The sequence below is a fragment of the Ranitomeya variabilis genome, chromosome 4 (genome assembly GCF_051348905.1).
Source record: "Ranitomeya variabilis isolate aRanVar5 chromosome 4, aRanVar5.hap1, whole genome shotgun sequence".
Taxonomy (NCBI): Eukaryota; Metazoa; Chordata; class Amphibia; order Anura; family Dendrobatidae; genus Ranitomeya; species Ranitomeya variabilis.
Window position 1 is genome coordinate 20,625,414 of NC_135235.1, and position 22,574 is coordinate 20,647,987.

At 41.8% G+C, this 22,574-nt stretch overlaps 1 protein-coding gene across 1 annotated transcript in view; it reads right to left on the bottom strand.

Annotated features, from left to right (window-relative positions):
• The window catches only part of SORCS3 (sortilin related VPS10 domain containing receptor 3), a 694,652-nt gene that overhangs the window by 128,702 nt on the left and 543,376 nt on the right, over nucleotides 1-22,574 (bottom strand). The window contains exons 8-14 of the mRNA XM_077258082.1: nucleotides 19,670-19,759; nucleotides 19,378-19,557; nucleotides 16,424-16,570; nucleotides 15,096-15,198; nucleotides 13,118-13,194; nucleotides 10,944-11,035; nucleotides 2,245-2,352 (exon numbers count right to left, since the gene is read on the bottom strand). Of these exons, the coding sequence (XP_077114197.1) occupies nucleotides 2,245-2,352; nucleotides 10,944-11,035; nucleotides 13,118-13,194; nucleotides 15,096-15,198; nucleotides 16,424-16,570; nucleotides 19,378-19,557; nucleotides 19,670-19,759 (797 nt within the window). The remainder of the gene's footprint in view (nucleotides 1-2,244; nucleotides 2,353-10,943; nucleotides 11,036-13,117; nucleotides 13,195-15,095; nucleotides 15,199-16,423; nucleotides 16,571-19,377; nucleotides 19,558-19,669; nucleotides 19,760-22,574) is intronic.

Genomic DNA, 22,574 nt, shown 5'->3' on the forward strand with positions numbered 1-22,574 from the left:
AAATACAGTTTAAACATTCATTTTCAGAAACTTGCAGAAAAAAACAATAACCTGCAGGTGGCACCACAACCTGAAGACATTTTTTAGCCTCTACTTATCAAACCAATTTATTGTATTACCAATCTACATATATAAACACCTCTCTGTGTTCATCATCTCATTAAATACATTAACATTTGACCAGCTTGAATTTCCTGAAACTGTCTGTGCCCCCGACAACCAATGTGTGAAAATTTTTCATGGGCCAACTAGTAGATTACATAATCGAACAATGCGAGTAAAGCTCATTCACACCTTTCTCTTGACTCTGGATGCTGGTTGAAGGACAATTGTAAAGTATATAAGGAGACTTTTTCCTCTGTTCCAAGAGACTCTACAAAATGTCATCTTAGGGGACCATGGCCCCAGCTGGAAGAACACAGGACTGCTTGCTTGACCATCACTGAAACCTCAGAGACATCTTAAAGAGTTCAGGTTGGGACAATCGGTTCATCTGGCCACATACTGCTCTCAGTCAGCTTCCTAAGCTTGTCACTACCTCCTCGCTGTGGGAGTCCACCAAAAGCGGGGAGCCACTGGTGGGGGAAGTCGGCCCTGGAAGCAGCTCTAAACCCGACGAGTCAGCGGAAGGGTGAGACTCTATAATCTGCACCATCTTGGGTATTTTCTGGGACTGTCCTGTATGTTATTGTGTGTTGGCGGTTCAATAAATTATTGGCACACTGTTTTATCCTCACCCTATGTTGTCTACACTGAGCCCTGGACCATGCAGGCTTTCAAAAGACAGCTTGGCCAGAAGACAAAAGCACCCACTGATCCTGTGTCTCTACAATAGGTGTCAACTTATTTTCACCAGACAACCCTCTTTAACATAATTCACATCTGAACCGAGGCTTTGTACTAAACATAAATTAATATATTCCCAGGACTGAGGTTCAAATGCCTCTGGATGGGGGCCGTAAACCAACCAATGGGAGGAGGTTTGCAGGGCTCTCATCTGGTGGGCGCTGACATGGCTGCTGGAGCAATTGCTCTACTTAATGGTTTTTTCATACCTGCTATCTCATTACTATCTCTCCCCTTTCATATGTCCTAACTTTTCATAACAATCTGTTTTCTAATATATTTTATTTACCAGCACTTGTTCTATGAGTCCACCTTGGTGTGGATCCTTGGTTGACACACGGGCACTACTTCCTGTCTGTTATGTCCGATCTGCCCCTCATCCGGGCACAAAGTAGGGACAGAATGAGAAGAGCAGTCAATCTGCTTCTGGTGATGGCGCAGCTGTCTGTAAATGATGATCTGGGTATCTGAGTATGTAAGCCCAGATGGCGGCCTTCACTGTCCTGCACTGACCCTGCTGATGCTTTGGAGTGCCAGCCCCTTCAATTAACAACCGCTGCAATGTGATTGTCATTAGAAAGCAAGGTGATACATTTGTCAATTGCAGGGGACAAAGCATCAGCAGGGTCAGAGCAAAGCACAGGGAAGTCCGGCACCTGAGCTTGCTGATGCACGGCACAGACTAACCCTGACGATGAGTTGGACAGCAGGTACCAGCCAAGCACATTACAATTGAAGGGGCTGGTGCTCTAAAGCATCAGCAGGAGCCGTGAAGACTGATCTGAACTTGCGTGATCTTCCAAGCTATCAATCATATAGAGGAAGCTGTTACCCCTAACAAGAGCGGAGACATAATCTCTTCTCATGCCGTCCGAATCCTGTGCTGAAAACTGGGGCAGCCTAGAAGTAAGGAGCAGTACGTACAGGCCAACAAAGAATTACATGACCCACAATGAGGAGCACTTATAGAAGAAGCGCATTAGAAAAGTGATTGAAGAATTAGAACATATGAAAGGGGATCAAATATTAGTAGAAAATCACTTTAATAGTAGGAAATGTAACTGTACGATGCCCAATGAATCTTCAACTTTGGCTCTAATAATAGGATCCATGTATAAGGCTCCTCGGGGGTGTACCAGCTCTGGTTGAAAGGAAATTGTGCAATGCTACAGTGAAAGCTTTCACAATCACATTTCTGGTCATTGAGATGTGATCCTGTGATCTTCAGACCATGAAGAACAGAAACTCATTAACCAGCATAGAGTAGGATGACTAAGGCGAAGGCGGCACCATTTCCTGCAATTTGAAGATTGCAACAAAGCAAAACGCATATTTATATATCCTATAAAGCAAAAAACGTATACAAAAAGACACGACAAAAGCGCCTTTTATACTCACGTCATTACTTGATTTTCTATTCCTGGTTCCACCAATGCCCCATCCACAAACAAGGGAGAAGATGTAAAGCCGTACTTACTCCACGACCGTCCTTCATCAAAGCTGAGCCTGGGAGAAAATAAATACAGTATCTTTCAGAAGTTTCTCCCTTTAATGTTCACCACCGGAGGTTGTAGCTCTTCCGGAGGTTGTGGGCTCCACCGGCATCAGAGCGAGATCATTATCAGAGAGTCATGTAGAACCTGGCTAGAACGATCCCGGTAATACCAGGATTCACTTTGTACTCAGTGCCTTTTTTTTTGTTGCTCGTCCCTCAGACTTTCTGCAGCAAATCAAAGGACGCGGACACATAAAAGCTTATTGATTCCTAAGTTACATCTTCCGATGCTTGGCTTTTTAGGAACTGGACATTTGAACAGTTACTTTAATTGATGCCTTAGCAGATCGCGAGGAGGAAAAGAGTGCTGAAGCATGGTAATCATTCACCATAAAAAGTGGAAAAACACTGACAAAAATAGGACACGTGCACTAAGGTTTCACGCACAACCTCCGACGTATGAAGCCATAATACAGGACAGATAACACCTCTATAACAGTGAATATAAAAAGTCTACACACGCCAGTTAAAATGCTCTAGTCATATAAAAAACAATCCTACCAATAAGAATCATTTCAGAACTTTCTCCACTTTCAATGTCGACCATAATCTGTACAAATACAATGAAAAAAACAATTTTTTTGAAAAAAAAAACCAAAGAACTAAAATAATGTGGTTGCATATACTTGTATCTGAACACCCTTAAACTAATACTGTGCTAAAGTCCCCTTTGAATTTCTGGCATCTTTTAGCCTTTTTTTGGGTTGGAGTCTATCAGCCCAGCACATGTAGAATTGGTGGTCTTTGCCCGATCCCCACACCTATCAGATTGTGGATCCCACAGAATTTCTATTGAATTCAGGTTTGGTTCAGGCTGGGCCATTCCAAAACTTCGCTCTTCTGGTTCTTTTGGTGTTTTGGAGATCACTTAGGTTAATTTCCATGGTAAATGATGAAACTGCAGCCCATCTTCAACTTTTTAGCAGTGGCCTGAAGATTTTATTGATAAATTGACTGATATTTGAACTTTCCATAACTCCCTTCACCTTGATTAAAGCCTCAGTTCCAGCTGCTGAAAAACAGCCCAAAAGCACAATGCTGCCTCCACCATGCCTCACTGTGGGAAGGGTGTGGTAATGGTGATGACCAGTTTTGGCTTGGCACCTTTTAGATTTATGGCTCAAAAGTTCCACCATGGTCCCATCAGACATAACACATTCCCCTCAATGTTTTTGGCAGACATAATGGAGGTTTTGTGAAAACATAGCTGGGATTGGATGTTTTTCTTCGTTAGAAATAGCTTTCATCTTGTACAATGACTGATAACACCTCTATAAACAGCAGATAACACAGGATCCACCATTCACTATTAAGTGACGTTACAGCTTCTCTCAGGCACAATTACCTCTGCATAAAATCCCAGGGTTTGCTCACATCAATCCCAGGTACAGGTCAGTATATGTGACGCTTGCAGGGCCCATATTCTCCCTGTAGCTGCGACTGCTCCCATAGTCAGGAATCAGCCATACTGCATGTATCACATTAGACAATATATTCATAGTTAGCTCACAATTAGTGTTGAGCATTCCGATGCTGCAAGTATCGGGTATCGGCCGATACTTGCTGTATCGGAATTCCGATACCGGGATTCCGATACTCTTGTGGTATCGGGTATCGGGTATCGGAACAACATTAATGTTAAAATGTGTAAAATAGAGAATTAAAATAAAAAATATCGCTATACTCACCTGTCCGACGCAGCCGGGACCTCAGCGCAGGAACCGGCAGCGTTGTTTGTTTAAAATTCCCGCTTTTACATGGTTACGCGAAGTCCCGGCTTTTGATTGGTCAGGGCGGCCATGTTGCCGGGCCGCGGACCAATCACAGCAAGCCGTGACGAAAATACGTCACGGCTTGCTGTGATTGGTCCGCTGTCATGATCTCCATGGCCAGAGAACTAGCATAAGCCTCAATAGGAACAAGCTCTTGGAAGATGTAACTATACTGACCATGAACTAAACCTACCGCATCATCTAGAAGTAGCCAGGTAGCATGTCCTACTTTTTATCCCTATATGCCCAGCGCCGGCCGAAGAACTAAATAATGCTAGCAGAGGGAAATATAAGACCTGACTCACCTCTAGAGAAATGCCCAAAAAGGAGACAGAAGCCCCCCACATATATTGGCGGTGATATGAGATGAAACAACAAACGCAGCAGGAAAATAGTTTTAGCAAATTTGAGGTCCGCTTTCTAGATAGCAGAAGACAGAAAGCATACTTTCATGGTCAGTAGAAAACCCTAACAAAACACATCCAGAAATTACTTTAGGACTCTGGCATTAACTCATAATACCAGAGTGGCAATTCCTGATCAACAAGAGCTTTCCAGACACAGTAACGAAACTGCAGCTGTGAACTGGAACCAAAATACAAAAACAAAACATGGACGAATGTCCAACTTATCTAGTAGATGTCTGGGAGCAGGAACAAGCACAGAGAGGCTTCTGATAACATTGTTGACCGGCAAGCATCTAACAGAGAAGCCAGGTTATATAGCGACACCCAGATCTAATCAGAACAGGTGAACAGGGAAGATGATGTCACAAGTTCAATTCCACCAGTAGCCACCGGGGGAGCCCAGAATCCAAATTCACAACAGTACCCCCCCCTCAAGGAGGGGGCACCGAACCCTCACCAGAACCACCAGGGCGATCAGGATGGGCCCTATGAAAGGCACGAACCAGATCAGAGGCATGAACATCAGATGCAGTGACCCAAGAATTATCCTCCTGGCCGTATCCCTTCCACTTGACCAGATACTGGAGTCTCCGTCTGGAAACACGGGAGTCTAGGATTTTTTCCACAACGTACTCCAACTCACCCTCAACCAACACCGGAGCAGGAGGCTCAACGGAAGGCACAACCGGTGCCTCATACCTGCGCAATAACGACCGATGAAAAACGTTATGAATAGAAAAGGATGCAGGGAGGTCCAAACGGAAGGAAACAGGGTTAAGAATCTCCAATATTTTATACGGACCGATGAACCGAGGCTTAAACTTAGGAGATGAGACCCTCATAGGGACAAAACGAGAAGACAACCACACCAAATCTCCAACACAAAGCCGAGGACCAACACGACGGTGACGGTTGGCAAAAAGCTGAGTCTTCTCCTGGGACAACTTTAAATTGTCCATCACCTGCCCCCAGATATGATGCAATCTCTCCACCACCGCATCCACTCCAGGACAATCCGAGGATTCCATCTGACCGGAGGAAAATCGAGGGTGGAACCCCGAATTACAGAAAAACGGGGACACCAAAGTGGCAGAGCTGGCCCGATTATTGAGGGCGAACTCCGCCAATGGCAAAAAAGCAACCCAATCATCCTGGTCAGCAGACACAAAACACCTCAGATATGTCTCCAGGGTCTGATTAGTCCGCTCGGTCTGGCCATTAGTCTGAGGGTGAAAAGCAGACGAAAAAGACAAATCTATGCCCATCCTAGCACAGAATGCCCGCCAAAATCTAGACACAAATTGGGTTCCTCTGTCAGAAACGATATTCTCAGGAATACCATGCAAACGAACAACATTTTGAAAAAACAGGGGCACCAACTCGGAAGAAGAAGGCAATTTGGGCAGGGGAACCAAATGGACCATCTTAGAAAAACGGTCACACACCACCCAGATGACAGACATCTTCTGAGAAACAGGCAGATCTGAAATAAAATCCATCGAGATGTGTGTCCAAGGCCTCTTAGGAATAGGCAAGGGCAACAATAATCCACTAGCCCGAGAACAACAAGGCTTGGCCCGAGCACAAACGTCACAAGACTGCACAAAGCCTCGCACATCTCGTGACAGGGAAGGCCACCAGAAGGACCTTGCCACCAAATCCCTGGTACCAAAGATTCCAGGATGACCTGCCAACGCAGAAGAATGCACCTCAGAGATGACTTTACTGGTCCAATCATCAGGAACAAACAGCCTATCAGGCGGACAACGATCCGGTCTATCCGCCTGAAACTCCTGCAAGGCCCGCCGCAGGTCTGGAGAAACGGCTGACAAGATAACTCCCTCCTTAAGAATACCTGTGGGGTCAGAGTTGCCGGGTGAATCAGGCTCAAAACTCCTAGAAAGGGCATCCGCCTTAACATTCTTAGAACCCGGTAGGTACGATACCACAAAATTAAACCGAGAGAAAAATAATGACCAGCGCGCCTGTCTAGGATTCAGGCGCCTGGCGGTCTCAAGATAGATCAAATTTTTGTGGTCAGTCAATACCACCACCTGATGTCTGGCCCCCTCGAGCCAATGGCGCCACTCCTCAAACGCCCACTTCATGGCCAAAAGCTCCCGATTCCCAACATCATAATTCCGCTCAGCGGGCGAAAATTTACGGGAAAAGAAGGCACAAGGCCTCATCACGGCGCAGTCAGAACTTTTCTGCGACAACACTGCCCCAGCCCCGATCTCAGAAGCGTCGACCTCAACCTGAAAAGGAAGAGTCACATCAGGCTGACGCAACACAGGGGCAGAAGAAAAACGGCGCTTAAGCTCCTGAAAGGCCTCCACAGCATCAGGGGACCAATTAGCAACATCAGCACCCTGTCTAGTCAAATCGGTCAATGGCTTAACGACATCCGAAAAACCAGAAATAAATCGACGATAAAAGTTGGCAAAGCCCAAAAATTTCTGAAGACTTTTAAGAGAAGAGGGCTGCGTCCAATCACAAATAGCTTGAACCTTGACAGGATCCATCTCAATGGAAGAGGGAGAAAAAATATATCCCAAAAAGGAAATTCTCTGAACCCCAAAAACGCACTTAGAACCCTTGACACACAGAGAATTAGACCGCAAAACCTGAAAAACCCTCTTAACTTGCCAGACATGAGAGTCCCAATCATCCGAAAAAATCAGAATATCATCCAGATACACTATCATAAATTTATCCAAAAAATCGCGGAAAATATCATGCATAAAGGACTGGAAGACTGAAGGGGCATTAGAAAGACCAAAAGGCATCACTAAATACTCAAAGTGGCCCTCGGGCGTATTAAATGCGGTTTTCCACTCATCCCCCTGCCTGATCCGCACCAAATTATACGCCCCACGGAGATCAATCTTAGAGAACCACTTGGCCCCCTTTATGCGAGCAAACAAATCAGTCAGCAACGGCAATGGGTATTGATATTTAACCGTGATTTTATTCAAAAGCCGATAATCAATACATGGTCTCAAAGAGCCGTCTTTTTTTGACACAAAGAAAAAACCGGCTCCTAAGGGAGATGACGATGGACGAATATGTCCCTTTTCCAAGGACTCCTTTATATATTCTCGCATAGCAGTATGTTCAGGCACAGACAGATTAAATAAACGACCCTTTGGGTATTTACTACCCGGAATTAAATCTATAGCACAATCGCACTCACGGTGCGGAGGTAGTGAACCCAGCTTGGGTTCTTCAAAGACGTCACGATAATCAGACAGGAACTCAGGGATTTCAGAGGGAATAGATGATGAAATGGACACCAAAGGTACGTCCCCATGAGTCCCCTTACATCCCCAGCTCAACACAGACATAGCTCTCCAGTCAAGGACTGGGTTGTGAGACTGCAGCCATGGCAATCCCAGCACCAAATCATCATGTAGATTATACAGCACCAGAAAACGAATAGTCTCCTGGTGATCCGGATTAATACACATAGTCACTTGTGTCCAGTATTGTGGTTTATTATTAGCCAATGGGGTGGAGTCAATCCCCTTCAGAGGAATAAGAGTCTCCAAAGGCTCTAAATCATACCCACAACGATTGGCAAAGGACCAATCCATAAGACTCAAAGCGGCGCCAGAGTCGATATAGGCGTCCGTAGTAATAGATGACAAAGAGCAAATCAGGGTCACAGACAAAATAAATTTAGACTGTAAAGTGCCAATGGGAACGGATTTATCAAGCTTTTTAGTACGCTTAAAGCATGCTGATATAACATGAGTAGAATCCCCACAATAGAAACACAACCCATTTTTCCGTCTAAAATTCTGCCGCTCGCTTCTGGACAGAATTCTATCACACTGCATGTTTTCTGGCGTCTTCTCAGTGGACACCGCCAGATGGTGCACTGGTTTGCGCTCCCGCAGACGCCTATCGATCTGAATGGCCATTGTCATGGACTCATTCAGACTTGCAGGCACAGGGAACCCCACCATAACATCCTTAATGGCATCAGAAAGACCCTCTCTGAAAGTAGCCGCCAAGGCACACTCATTCCACTGAGTAAGCACAGACCATTTACGGAATTTTTGGCAGTAAATTTCAGCTTCATCTTGCCCCTGCGATAGGGACATCAAAGTTTTTTCTGCCTGAAGTTCCAAATGAGGTTCCTCATACAGCAAGCCCAAGGCCAGAAAAAACGCATCCACATTGCGCAACGCAGGATCCCCTGGTGCCAATGCAAAAGCCCAATCTTGAGGGTCGCCGCGGAGCAAGGAAATCACAATCCCAACCTGCTGTGCAGGGTCTCCAGCAGAACGAGATTTCAGGGACAAAAATAACTTACAATTATTTCTAAAATTCTGAAAGCTAGATCTATTCCCTGAGAAGAATTCCGGCAAAGGAATTCTCGGCTCTGATACCGGAGCATGAACAACAAAATCCTGCAAACTTTGCACTTTCGTGGCGAGATTATTCAAACCTGCAGTTACACTCTGTAGATCCATTATAGACAGGTGAACATAGAGCCATTCAAAGATTAGAAGGAGAGAGAAAAAAAAGAAAGACTGCAGCATAGACAGACTGGCAAGTGATCCAATTAAGAGCACACTAACTACTAGAGAAAAAAAAAAAAAAAAAAAAAAAATTTTCAGCAGACTTCTTATTTCTCTCCTTTCTCAGCCAAGGATTTTAACCCTTTAGTGGGCCGGTCAAACTGTCATGATCTCCATGGCCAGAGAACTAGCATAAGCCTCAATAGGAACAAGCTCTTGGAAGATGTAACTATACTGACCATGAACTAAACCTACCGCATCATCTAGAAGTAGCCAGGTAGCATGTCCTACTTTTTATCCCTATATGCCCAGCGCCGGCCGAAGAACTAAATAATGCTAGCAGAGGGAAATATAAGACCTGACTCACCTCTAGAGAAATGCCCAAAAAGGAGACAGAGGCCCCCCACATATATTGGCGGTGATATGAGATGAAACAACAAACGCAGCAGGAAAATAGTTTTAGCAAATTTGAGGTCCGCTTTCTAGATAGCAGAAGACAGAAAGCATACTTTCATGGTCAGTAGAAAACCCTAACAAAACACATCCAGAAATTACTTTAGGACTCTGGCATTAACTCATAATACCAGAGTGGCAATTCCTGATCAACAAGAGCTTTCCAGACACAGTAACGAAACTGCAGCTGTGAACTGGAACCAAAATACAAAAACAAAACATGGACGAATGTCCAACTTATCTAGTAGATGTCTGGGAGCAGGAACAAGCACAGAGAGGCTTCTGATAACATTGTTGACCGGCAAGCATCTAACAGAGAAGCCAGGTTATATAGCGACACCCAGATCTAATCAGAACAGGTGAACAGGGAAGATGATGTCACAAGTTCAATTCCACCAGTAGCCACCGGGGGAGCCCAGAATCCAAATTCACAACAGTCCGCGTCCCGGCAACATGGCCGCCATTAACCAATCACAAGCCGTGACGTCACGGGAGGCTGGAAACGCGCTCATTTTAAAAAGGGCGCGTGTCCAGCCTCCCGTGACGTCACGGCTTGTGATTGGTTGCGTCGCGGTCAACCAATCACAAGCCGGGAGGCTGGACACGCGCCCATTTCAAAATGAGCGCGTCCAGCCTCCCGGCTTGTGATTGGTTGATCGCGGCGCAACCAATCACAAGCCGTGACGTCACGGGAGGCTGGACACGCGCCCATTTCAAAATGAGCGCGTCCAGCCTCCCGGCTTGTGATTGGTTGATCGCGGCGCAACCAATCACAAGCCGTGACGTCACGGGAGGCTGGACACGCGCCCATTTTAAAATGAGCGCGTGTCCAGCCTCCCGTGACGTCCCGGCTTGTGATTGGTCAGGGCGGCCATATTGCCGGGACGCGGACCAATCACAGCAAGCCGTGACGTAATTTCGTCACGGCTTGCTGTGATTGGTCCGCGTCCCGGCAACATGGCCGACCTGACCAATCACAAGCCGGGAATTCACGTAACCAAGTAATAGCGCGATTTTTAAACAAACAACGCTGCCGGTTCCCTCGCTGAAGTCCCGGCTGCGTCGGACAGGTGAGTATAGCGATATTTTTTATTTTAATTCTTTCTTTTACACATTTATATGGTTCCCAGGGCCTGAAGGAGAGTTTCCTCTCCTTCAGACCCTGGGAACCATCAGGGATACCGTCCGATACATGAGTCCCATTGACTTGTATTGGTATCGGGTATCGGTATCGGATTGGATCCGATATTTTGCCGGTATCGGCCGATACTTTCCGATACCGATACTTTCAAGTATCGGACGGTATCGCTCAACACTACTCACAATAAAAAGTATTTATTTTTCAAACATTCTAAATAAATGAGAAACCTTTTTTACTTACCACAACTGGCGCACAGGCAGAGAGGTGTGCTTCATCGCTACCAAGGCTCCACCCCAGTCTAAAAACCAGATATTGTATTCTTCTTCAAAAATCTGTGGGAAACAGGCAAAAAAAGTAACTATTAATAAAAGCAATGTAATAATGAATGCTGGCGATGCTATAGCAAATGTATCAAAGTAACATGAATAATGCTGATATTGTGTGACTAATCTGCTGCGAGCTCTTGTACCGTCAGGCTTTCCTACGCGCAGCATTTAATTAAGAAGGGCCGTATTGATCCGATAGTCATTAACTATAAACTGCCGCAGCTGAATTAGTGATCGGATTGTCAGGTGCAATAAGTACAGGACACAATCGTATAAGAAAGATTGATGAGCGAACCTACAAGATTTTTTCCTTTTAACCCATTATCTACCAATGTCCTTTTTTTGGGGGACGCCTAATCTTTAGCTTCTAGCAACTAAGATTTTATAAATTTTTATAATTAGGTCCAATTTTTGTGTGCTGTGTTTGTAAAATGAATGTTTACAAAATAGGAAATCATGTCATTGTCATTTTTAATTGAATATTGGGACGGCCTTTTCTGAAAAATCCGTACTTGAAAAAATTTAGCAAATTATGTTTCTGATTCATTAGGACCCAAATCATTAAAAATCTGTCGTAAAAAGAAACAAATAAAAAAATGAACATTGCTAATTTGGCAAGTAATGGGTTAATATACACTTGCAGGTTTCAACAGAATTTAACAGGATGCTTCCCCACCGCCATCATTAGGTTTTGGGGGTTTTCCATACAATCAATGTTGGACGATGGTAATACTCCAGCCCAGATTAACACAATGAGGTTGTCAAAACCCCATTCACACAAAAGCAATAAAACAGAGCGGATTTTTAAATCTGTATTGTGCTCCTTCTAGTGCAATTTGTTCACTTTGGATGCCATCCTCTACAAGGTTTATAATGACCAGGGATTAATCTGTAATTAAACACACAGTGTTCTTTGTGATTTGTCGCTGATTTATGACTGATAGGAATCAGCGCACACTAGACGCTCGTTACCCAACCCGAGCAATTCCTGATACTCGCATGCTCCTTTCAGGAAACGAGAAGAATGGGAGTCAATGGGAAAGCCGAGCATTTTTCTGGCAGACCCTACAAGGAGGTGATTGGAAGGAGAACAGGATGGGGCAGACCCCTGGAAGCATCTCTGACCCCCAGATCGCTGCTGAGAACAATGGGGTGACAATTTTATTCCACTTTAAAGACTGACAATAAAACATTCCAAACCAACGAGAAATTGCGTTTTATCAGAATAAAAATGTTAAGAAACATTTTTTCCAGTATAATGACTTGTATATAAGGCAACATTTCAAAAGGATTTACATAAAAATAATAATTCTAGTAAACCAAAACTGACATTTTTTATCAAAAAGCAAGAACTGACAAAAATTTTGATGGAAGAGGGACTCAGATATTATTTTTTTTCCTTTTCTTTGTCTTCCTTTTAATTTTCATCTTTTTTTCTTACTCATTTTTTCCTCTTCTTTCAATTTCTCCTAATTTTTTCTCTTACACATTTTTTTCCTATTTTTTTTCCTCATCTTCCTTCTCCTCTTTTTTCCCTTTCTACCTTCTTTTATTTTTTTCATGTCTTCATTTCTCCTTTTCTGCTACATTTTTTCCTTTTCTTTCAGTTCATCTTCTGCTTCCTCTACTTTTTCCTACTCCACCTTCCCCTTGCTTTTCTCCTAGTTTTCATTACCATATTCCTCTACCTCGTCTTCTCCCTCCTTTTCCTATTCTTTTTCCCTCTTTTTTGTTTTTCTTCTATTTTGTTTTACTTTATTTTGTCCTCTTTTTCTCTTACTTTTTCTTGTTTGTCTGTTCTTCCTCTGCTTCTTCTATTTTTTAATCTTCTAATTCTTCCTCTGCTTTTTATTTGTTCTTCTTCCATTTACTTCCTTCCCCTTCTCTTTCTCTTCTACCTTCTCTTCTTTTTTATTTTCTGTGTTCTCATTTTAATTGCTCCTCTTTCTTTTCTTCTCTATCTTGTTCTTTTTTCTTTGCCTTCCATACTTTTAATTCTATCTATATACTTTTATATCACTATTACACAATTTATGAAACACATTTGCATCGTAATAATCTGTTACCGTATAGAATGTATTCACATACATGTTTCCATGTGTTTCCACCATCGGACGAGATGTACATATTGGTATCCGTTGATGAGAGCTCCGCTCCGACATTTCCTGCGAAAGAGACAGATTGTTATATCAGCCTTAATCCATTTTCTGTATATTGATTAACTGGTCTTCCTCATATATGGAAACATTTTATCATATGATCAAGGTGTAAAGATGGGAAGAAGAAGAAGAAGAAGAAGAAGAAGAAGAAGAAGAAGAAGAAGAAGAAGAAGAAGAAGAAGAAGAAGAAGAAGAAGAAGAAGAAGAAGAAGAAAGAACAGGGAAGAAGAAGAAAGAAGAAAGTTTAGGGGGAAGAAGAAAAAGAAGAAGAAGAAAGAACAGGGAGGAAGAAGAAAAAGAAGAAGAAGAAGAAGAAAGAAGAAAGATCAGGAGGAAGAAGAAAAAGAAGAAAGAAGAAAGACCAAGGAAGAAGAAAAATAAGAAGAGGAAGAAGAAAGAAGAAAGAACAGGGGGAGAAGAAAGAGAAGAAGAAGAAAGTAGAAAGAAGAGGGGGAAGAAGAAAAAGAAGAAGAAAGAACAGGGAGGGAGAAGAAAAAGAAGAAGAAAGATCAGGGGGAAGAAGAAAAAGAAGAAGAAAAAGAAAGAATAAAGAACAGGGAAGAATAAAAATAAGAAGAGGAAGAAGAAAGAAAAAAGAACAGGGGGAAAAAGAAAAAGAAGAAGAAGAAAGAAAAAAGAACAGGGGAAGAATAAAAAGAAGAAGATGAAGACGAAGAAAGAACAGGGGGAAGAAGAAAAAGAAGAAGGAAGAATAAAGAACGGGGGAAGAAGAAAAACAAGAAGAAAAAGGAAGAAGAAGGATGAAGAATGAAGAAGAGAAAAAAGAAAAGGAGGAAGAATTTGAAGAGGAAAAGAAAAAAGACGAAGAGGAGAAATTCATTTCTTTATATTAGAGAGCAATAAGAAATGAAATGAAAAATGAAGGAATACAAAAAGTAAAAGCTACCGTAAATTAAAAGAAAAAGCAGGAATAGGAAACAATAATAAGGGAAGAGTGAACTTTAACCAAAATTATGCATGCAAATTGACGAGAAACCCAAAAGATGCCACCAGTGCAGCCCCATAAAGTGGTCCAGATGGTGGTTTTGCACACTCAGGAGCCAGCTGCTAATTTGACATCTGCTAAATCTGCAGAACAATTTATTCATTGCCAATTGTGTTTTTTTTTACTTTCGTAAATCGAAAAGACGGGAAACGTATAAATATGTTTCACCCTGAAAACATCCAAGTTTTGACATCTACTAACTGCACCAAATGTCACATCTTACGCTGCACAAGCCTCGCTGCTTCCCGATAAATGATTTTCTGGCTATACAGAAATCCATGACTGACTGGTGATGTGGGAAACAATGACATTTGATGTTGTTGTACACGGTCACATTCTGCAGCCATGAAATGAAATACAAGATACAAGACCTAAATATTGACCAAACTTTGTCTGATATGCTCTTATGTTTGGCTGAGCTGTAATACCAGAATCAACCAATGGACAAAGGTGGCGCCATTTCTGAAAAAAAAAAAATTTTTGTAATCCTATAAAACCCCTTTGTTAAACACATTGCCTACATTACGAGTAGGACAGACCTCCAGTTTGCTCATATCCAAAGGTTCTGCCATTGCCCCATTTATTATGCGATCAATAGTGATTTTAATGCAGTGGTTTCCATGGATCCCAGATCATCTAGGGATTGAATTGATCATATCCTGTCAGCAAAGTAACATGTTTCCATTTTTTCCTTATTTATAACTCCGCAGGAGCTAATCTATTTCAGGCATTAAGGATATAATGGACCATTAAATTAATTCCTGCATTTACGCCTTTTTTGTCGTTTTTTTTCCCCTTAATTTTTAGCCTGTTTTTGATTTGCGTCAAACAGATAGCAGGATATAGAATCCGCTAGAATTGCTGTAGATCGCCCCTCGGAGACGGTAGATCGCTGACTTACCTGAGGCCACAATGAGCCAAGGTGCCGTCACTTTGCTGGATATGCTCCCGGAGTTATAGGGATTCTCAGACATCTGCAAGTGGAAGTGTAAGGAGCAGAAAGGCTGGAGACGTAGGGCAAGAGAAGAAACAGAAATTACAACCGGAATTCATAAACTTCGCAGAATCTTATGGACGGAATAATCCAAACTATTAAAGAGAAACATAGTAACAAAAACAAATCAGCCAACAGCAACTTGCTGACAGTTTCTACAAACCTTTTTTTTTTCTTACAATGACCAAGAGCAAAACAAGCTACAAATTAAGATGAAATAATCACAAATTTGAGTAGATGGCATCAAAATCCAAGAGACACAATAATATTCAGCATAGCAACCTGACACAGGCATTGTGTATTTATAGAAACTGTCAAATAAATGCTGTTTACTGATCTTTTATTCTCATTATGTGTTCTGGTGCCGTTCTTTGTATCCCTCCGCAGTTGGGCGCTGGTTCTGCTCTGTTGTGACTGAACGCTCGGCTACAGGGAGGACAAAAGTGACAATGAACACAACAGAACCAGCGCCGAACTGCGGAGGGATACAAAGAACGGCACCAGAACACATAATAAGAATAAAAGATCAGTAAACAGCATTTGTTTGACAGTTTCCACAAAGAAAAATTGGGATTTACTGTATAAAATGCTGTTGACTGAAATCAGGCTACATCCTGTTCTCAGATAGACACTAAAGTGAACCAGATAGATTCTCAAGATAAAGTGTAACGGATCAGTTAACAGCATCTTGCTGACAGTTTTCACAATACAATTTAGGAAAATACTCCATAAAATGCTTGTGATAGAGCAAAGCCGACCCTCAGCCTATCTGCAGTCGGACATCGTTTTGATAAACGTAAACCGAAACACATAATAAGAATAAAAGATCAGGCAACAGCATCTTGCTGACAGTTTTCACAATGCAATTTTAGGAAAATACTCTATAAGATGCTGTTGATAGGCTGAGGGTCAGGTTAGCTCTATCTGAAGCCGAACATCGTTATGATAAATGTAAACCAAGACACATAATAAGAATAAAAGATCAGGCAACAGCATGTTGCTGACAGTTTCTACAGTGCAATGTAGGAATACTGGTTTTGGATGTGTATTCTTATGTGCATCAGTTTAGTATTATGACTGCATATCTGAGAAATACAAGGGAGGAACAAGACCTCTATGGCTGACTTAAGGGTTTTGACTTCCTTCTATGATGTCCATACGACCTGCCCGGCTCACGAGACAATCATCTTCAGTTGTCACTTAGGAAACAATAATAAAGCGGATTTAGAACTAACCAGAATACAATTGATCGGGTTCCCCTTTAAATCAATGTCCGGTGCCTGCAGTAAGCGCCACTCCCGGCCCTTATTGTACGTGATGAAGGTCTTCACACGCTCATCAACCTTTTTGTTGGCCAAGAATACTCCACTTATCCCAGCTACCTAGGAAGAAAGATCAGGAGAACCAAGATGAGAAAGAAGCGAGAATCAGTCTACGTCATCGCTGACCAGCGTTTTGCGCACTTCCAGTAATGCCTGCTCTCAAGATAAGCCATAATTGTGTGACAGATTGGGGTCTGATCCCCAGGAGACCCACTCCCCAGTAGACCACTAGGCTTTCTGTAAAGCTGTGACCCTTTCTCTATGACTCCACCACTGCTTGAAATAACAATGAAGGGATTGAGGACTTTCATGAACCCATTCTGCTGACGGGTGGGAATCTCGGAGGTTGACTCTGGATATATACAGAAATTCTTGTAGAACCTTTTAAATCTCAACCTCAGCCCTGTGTCATCCGCAAGGGACTAGATGATTAAATATGTGATGAAACATGGACCAACGTAGAAGCCAATAAAGCCAACATAATTGTAAAGCGCCATGGAATAAATGGTGCTATAATAATAAATAATAATAATACCGTAATTGAGAACAACTAGACAGGTTCTTCTCCTGGGGGAACAACTCTATATACAGTATGTAGGTGTTCCTTGCATTGCAGCTAGCACTAAAGGCTTGTGCACGGCCGTCACCAGCGCCATATAATGCTCCATACAGAATAATGGGCCATATATAATGCTCCATACAGAATTATGGGCCAAATATAATGCTCCATACAGTATAATGAGCACCATATAATGCTCCATACGGAATAATGAGCCACAGATAATGCTCCATACAGTATAATGGGCCCCATATAATGCTCCATACAGAATAAAGAGCCCCATAAATTGCTGCATACAGTATAATGAGCTCCATATAATGCCCCATACAGAATAATGAGCCCAATATATTGCTTCATACAGTATAATGAGCCCAATATATTGCCCCATACAGAATAATGAGCCCCATATAATGCTCCATACAGAATAATGAGCCCAATATATTGCTCCATACAGTATAATGAGCCCAATATATTGCCCCATACAGAATAATGAGCCCCATATAATGCTCCATACAGAATAATGAGCCCAATATATTGCCCCATATAGTATAATGAGCCCCATATAATGCTCCATACAGAACAATCAGCCCAATATATTGCTCCATACAGTATAATGAGCCCAATATATTGCCCCATACAGAATAATGAGCCCCATATAATGCTCCATACAGAATAATGAGCCCAATATATTGCTCCATACAGTACAATTAGCCCCATATAATGCTCCATACAGAATAATGAGCCCCATAAATTGCTGCATACAGTATAATGAGCTCCATATAATGCCCCATACAGAATAATGAGCCCAATATATTGCTCCATACAGTATAATGAGCCCAATATATTGCCCCATACAGTATAATGAGCCCCATATAATGCTCCATACAGAATAATGAGCCCAATATATTGCTCTATACAGAATAAAGAGCCCCATAAATTGCTGCATACAGTATAATGAGCTCCATATAATGCCCCATACAGAGTAAAGAGCCCAATATATTGCTTCATACAGTATAATGAGCCCAATATATTGCCCCATACAGAATAATGAGCCCCATATAATGCTCCATACAGAATAATGAGCCCAATATATTGCTCCATACAGAATAATGAACCCCATATAACGCTCCGTACAGAATAATGAGCCCCATATAATGCTTCATACAGTATAATGAGCCCCATATATTGATCCATACAGAATAGAACCCATATAATGTTCAATACAGTATATGATGGGCACCATATATTGTTCCAAACAGAAAGGGCCCCATATAATGCTCCATATATAATTGTCCCCATAAGATGCTCCAGATATGATGGGCCCCATATAATGCTTCATATATAATGAGCCCCATATAATGCTCCATATATAATGGGCCCCATATAGTGTTCCATATGTAATTGGCACCATATACTATTTCATATATACCGTAATTGGCCCCATAAGATGCTCCATATAAAATTGGTCCCATATACTGCTCTATATGTAATTGACCCCATAAGATGCTCCAAACATTAAAAAAAAATAAAAAATGAAATACTCTCCTCTCTGGCCACTGCTCTGCTCTGGACTCCTCAGCATCGGCATCTTCCAGCTCTCTGCACTGTGACTGTTCAGGCAGAGGGCTCCCAGTACTGATCTCATCGCGTCTTCTGACCTGAAACATCTTAGTCAGAGGACACGGAAGACGTCGCAGTGATGGAACAGGGAGTGGTAAGTATCACAAGTGCTGGGACCTGGAGCAAGCGTGGGGGGCCACTCAAAAGCAACGGCCCTAGCACCCTCAAAGTGCACCAGTGTCCCTGATGGCGAGTGGGCTCCCCACCTGCTCAGGGCCATGGCACTTGCCCGGGTGCTGACACCGACCCTGGGCACATGCCTTCGGTATGTTGTCTTGTGGCCTAGGTCTCTTGGTATCAGGAATGAACACGCTTAAGAGCCACAGTCAGCAGGGTTGATGCCCTCAAGCCACCACACATTAATTATCCCAGATGTGATAAGTTTCTTCTGGCAGTCATATCAGTGGAGCCACTCTAATAGCCACAATGGCTGGCTCTCTTCTTGGCTTGATTGTTACCCCTCAGGACAAGTACATCATTATGGGTCACCTCCAACCAGAGCTGGTTCATGCGAGTTGTCCTGGCCTTGGTCTTCTGCTCATAGTGCATGCGCCAAAAGAGGTGGCTTGTCGGATGTTAAATAAGCCAAGAAGGTATAAGCTATATTGACTGTTTGGAAAAACGACTCCACCCTCCGATTTCCCACAGCAAATACAACCAATTCTAACCAAAGCAATCCAACCAATACCTCATAAAGGTCAATGACGATGTTCCCCTCGAGGCCACGGCTGCTCTTGACATTTTCCAGGGCGAGGGTGAAATAGACGCCTCTTGTGTCTGAGATATACAGGTTATAGGTCTCATTTTGGTTCCACTCTTGGACGGCAGCAAACACCTGTTTTTCATCAGTGCTGATGATATGCATGTCCTGCCATTAGAGAAGAAGGTGATCACCGGTCAAAGAGTGATCAATACCAGGCAGATATTACCAGGGACATCCACATTATACACAGTATTAGCAAGTGCTATTAGTACGTTACCTTTGGAAGAGAATATTTAGGAAGCTTTATCTGAGCGAAAGATTCACGCTTATAAGACACAAAGTAGCTGGCACGTCCACCGGAGGTCGCCTGAAGAAGAGAAGACCTTTATATTAACGATGGAACTATAACACAAAGAGTGACAAAAAGTATCACACACATTATATCTCCCACATGTACATATTATAATCAGACATGGGACCACAGATCTGCAAATAAGGAAGAATATTATAACAGGTTTTATAATTCAAGGCAGTATTACGGTATTCTTGTAGACATGGGCAGTATTATAGTAGTTATATTCTTGTACATAGGGGCAGTATTATAGTAGTTATATTCTTGTACATAGGAGCAGTATTATAGTAGTTATATTCTTGTACATAGGAACAGTATTATAGTAGTTATATTCTTGTACATAGGGACAGTATTATAGTAGTTATATTCTTGTACATAGGAGCTGTATTATAGTAGTTATATTCTTGTAGACATGGGCAGTATTATAGTAGTTATATTCTTGTACATAGGAGCTGTATTATAGTAGTTATATTCTTGCACATAGGAGCAGTATTATAGTAGTTATATTCTTGTAGACATGGGCAGTATTATAGTAGTTATATTCTTGTACATAGGGGCAGTATTATAGTAGTTATATTCTTGTACATAGGAGCAGTATTATAGTAGTTATATTCTTGTATATAGGGGGCAGTATTATAGTAGTTATATTCTTGTACATAGGGGCAGTATTATAGTAGTTATATTCTTGTACATAGGGGGCAGTATTATAGTAGTTATATTCTTGTACATAGGGGCAGTATTATAGTAGTTATATTCTTGCACATAGGAGCAGTATTATAGTAGTTATATTCTTGTAGACATAGGCAGTATTATAGTAGTTATATTCTTGTACATAGGGGCAGTATTATAGTAGTTATATTCTTGTACATAGGGGGCAGTATTATAGTAGTTATATTCTTGTACATAGGGGCAGTATTATAGTAGTTATATTCTTGTACATAGGGACAGTATTATAGTAGTTATATTCTTGTACATAGGGGCAGTATTATAGTAGTTTTATTCTTGTACATAGGAGCAGTATTATAGTAGTTATATTCTTGTACATAGGGGACAGTATTATAGTAGTTATATTCTTGTACATAGGGGCAGTATTATAGTAGTTATATTCTTGTATATAGGAGCAGTATTATAGTAGTTATTTTCTTGTATATAGGGGGCAGTATTATAGTAGTTATATTCTTGTACATAGGGGGCAGTATTATAGTTATTATATTTTTGTACATAGGGTCAGTATTAAAGTAGTTATATTCTTGTACATAGGAGTAGTATTATAGTTATTATATTCTTGTACATAGGGGGCAGTATTATAGTAGTTATATTCTTGTACATAGGGGCAGTATTACAGTAGTTATATTCCTGTACATAGGGAGCAGTATTACAGTAGTTATATTCTTCTACATTGGGGCAGTATTATACTAATCATATGTGAACAGTGAAATATAAACTATATATCTATATATATAATTGCCTAAGGGGTACTTCCGTCTGTTTGTCTGTAACTTCCGTCTGTCTGTTTGTCTCTAACGGAAATCCCGGCTTGCTGATTGGTCGTGGCCGGCCGCAACCAATCAGCGATATTGGGGCGGGATTTAAACACCGCTTCACTTTTTTCTATTTATGCTGCGTATGCAGCATCAAAAGTAAAAACATAGAATGTTTAAAATAATAATAATAAAAAAAAATCATTATATTCTCACCCTCCGCCGCCTTCCGTGCCAGCCTTTCCCACTCATCGTGACAATTGCATTGCGGCAATGACCCGAGATCCCATAGCTGTCTCGCGAGACCTCTACATCATCACGGGTTATTGCCACAAGGCATTACTGGGAACAGAGCTAAAGGACTCGGCTGGATCCGGGGGCTGCTGGAAGGTGAGTATATAACTATTTTTTATTTTAATTGTTTTTTTAACATCTAGAATACCCGATGCGTTAGAATCAGGCCACCATCTAGTACCTATATAGCTGTATTATTCTCAAGTAATACAGAAGAGAAACGTAACCCTCATGGAGTAAGAAGGTCTGTCTGATTAATCCCTTTTTTGCCAATTTCCTTGGAATATTAATCATAGTAGATTTTTCATAAGAAAACCATGAGCACAACAGAAAAGTAAAGAGAGTATGAAATATTTTCCGTGTCCTGTAGATGGAAGCGACATTGAGAATAATAATATTTAGTAACATTTACATTGTTCCATGGGATCCATGAGCTGAGAATGAAATCGTCCTGAGATGATAGGAGTCTCCCAAGCTTCCTCCTGTGTTCTGGTATCTCTGGTGCTTCCATACAGTATCTCTGGGATATATGGACGATGTTTGCAGTAAATGCTCAGTATGTATCAATATGTGTATATATGTACAGTATCAATATATATCTCCTTGCATTCACATCAGCCCCCGCACTTTATAGTATTTCTTTTCGCTGTCTGCAGAGATTTAGAAAGTATCCAGAGTAATTCGGCAGGAGATCTCGCTGTGTTGTGTCTGATAAGGGTCTTACTGTATATCACACTAAACTTGTGAAGGCTTCTGGATTTAATGACGAGCAATAAAACTGATATATTTGCAGGAAGGGGCAAAAAAAAGAAACGCTGAGCCCACACATAACTTAGAAATGGGTCATCGGAAATGGCTGGAAAGGAGAAGGAGCCGCCCGGCTCGGTCAAAGACGAAGCTGACTCTGAGATTCGATTATCAGACAGTAGAAGAAAGGCAACGATCACGGTGACATGAACTGATCGAGAGGCGAATATCTGGCACCAGCTGCTCCGTGTCGTGACCGCCAGGATTCAATTCCATTAAAAGAGAAACATGCTCTGCAGTAATAACGT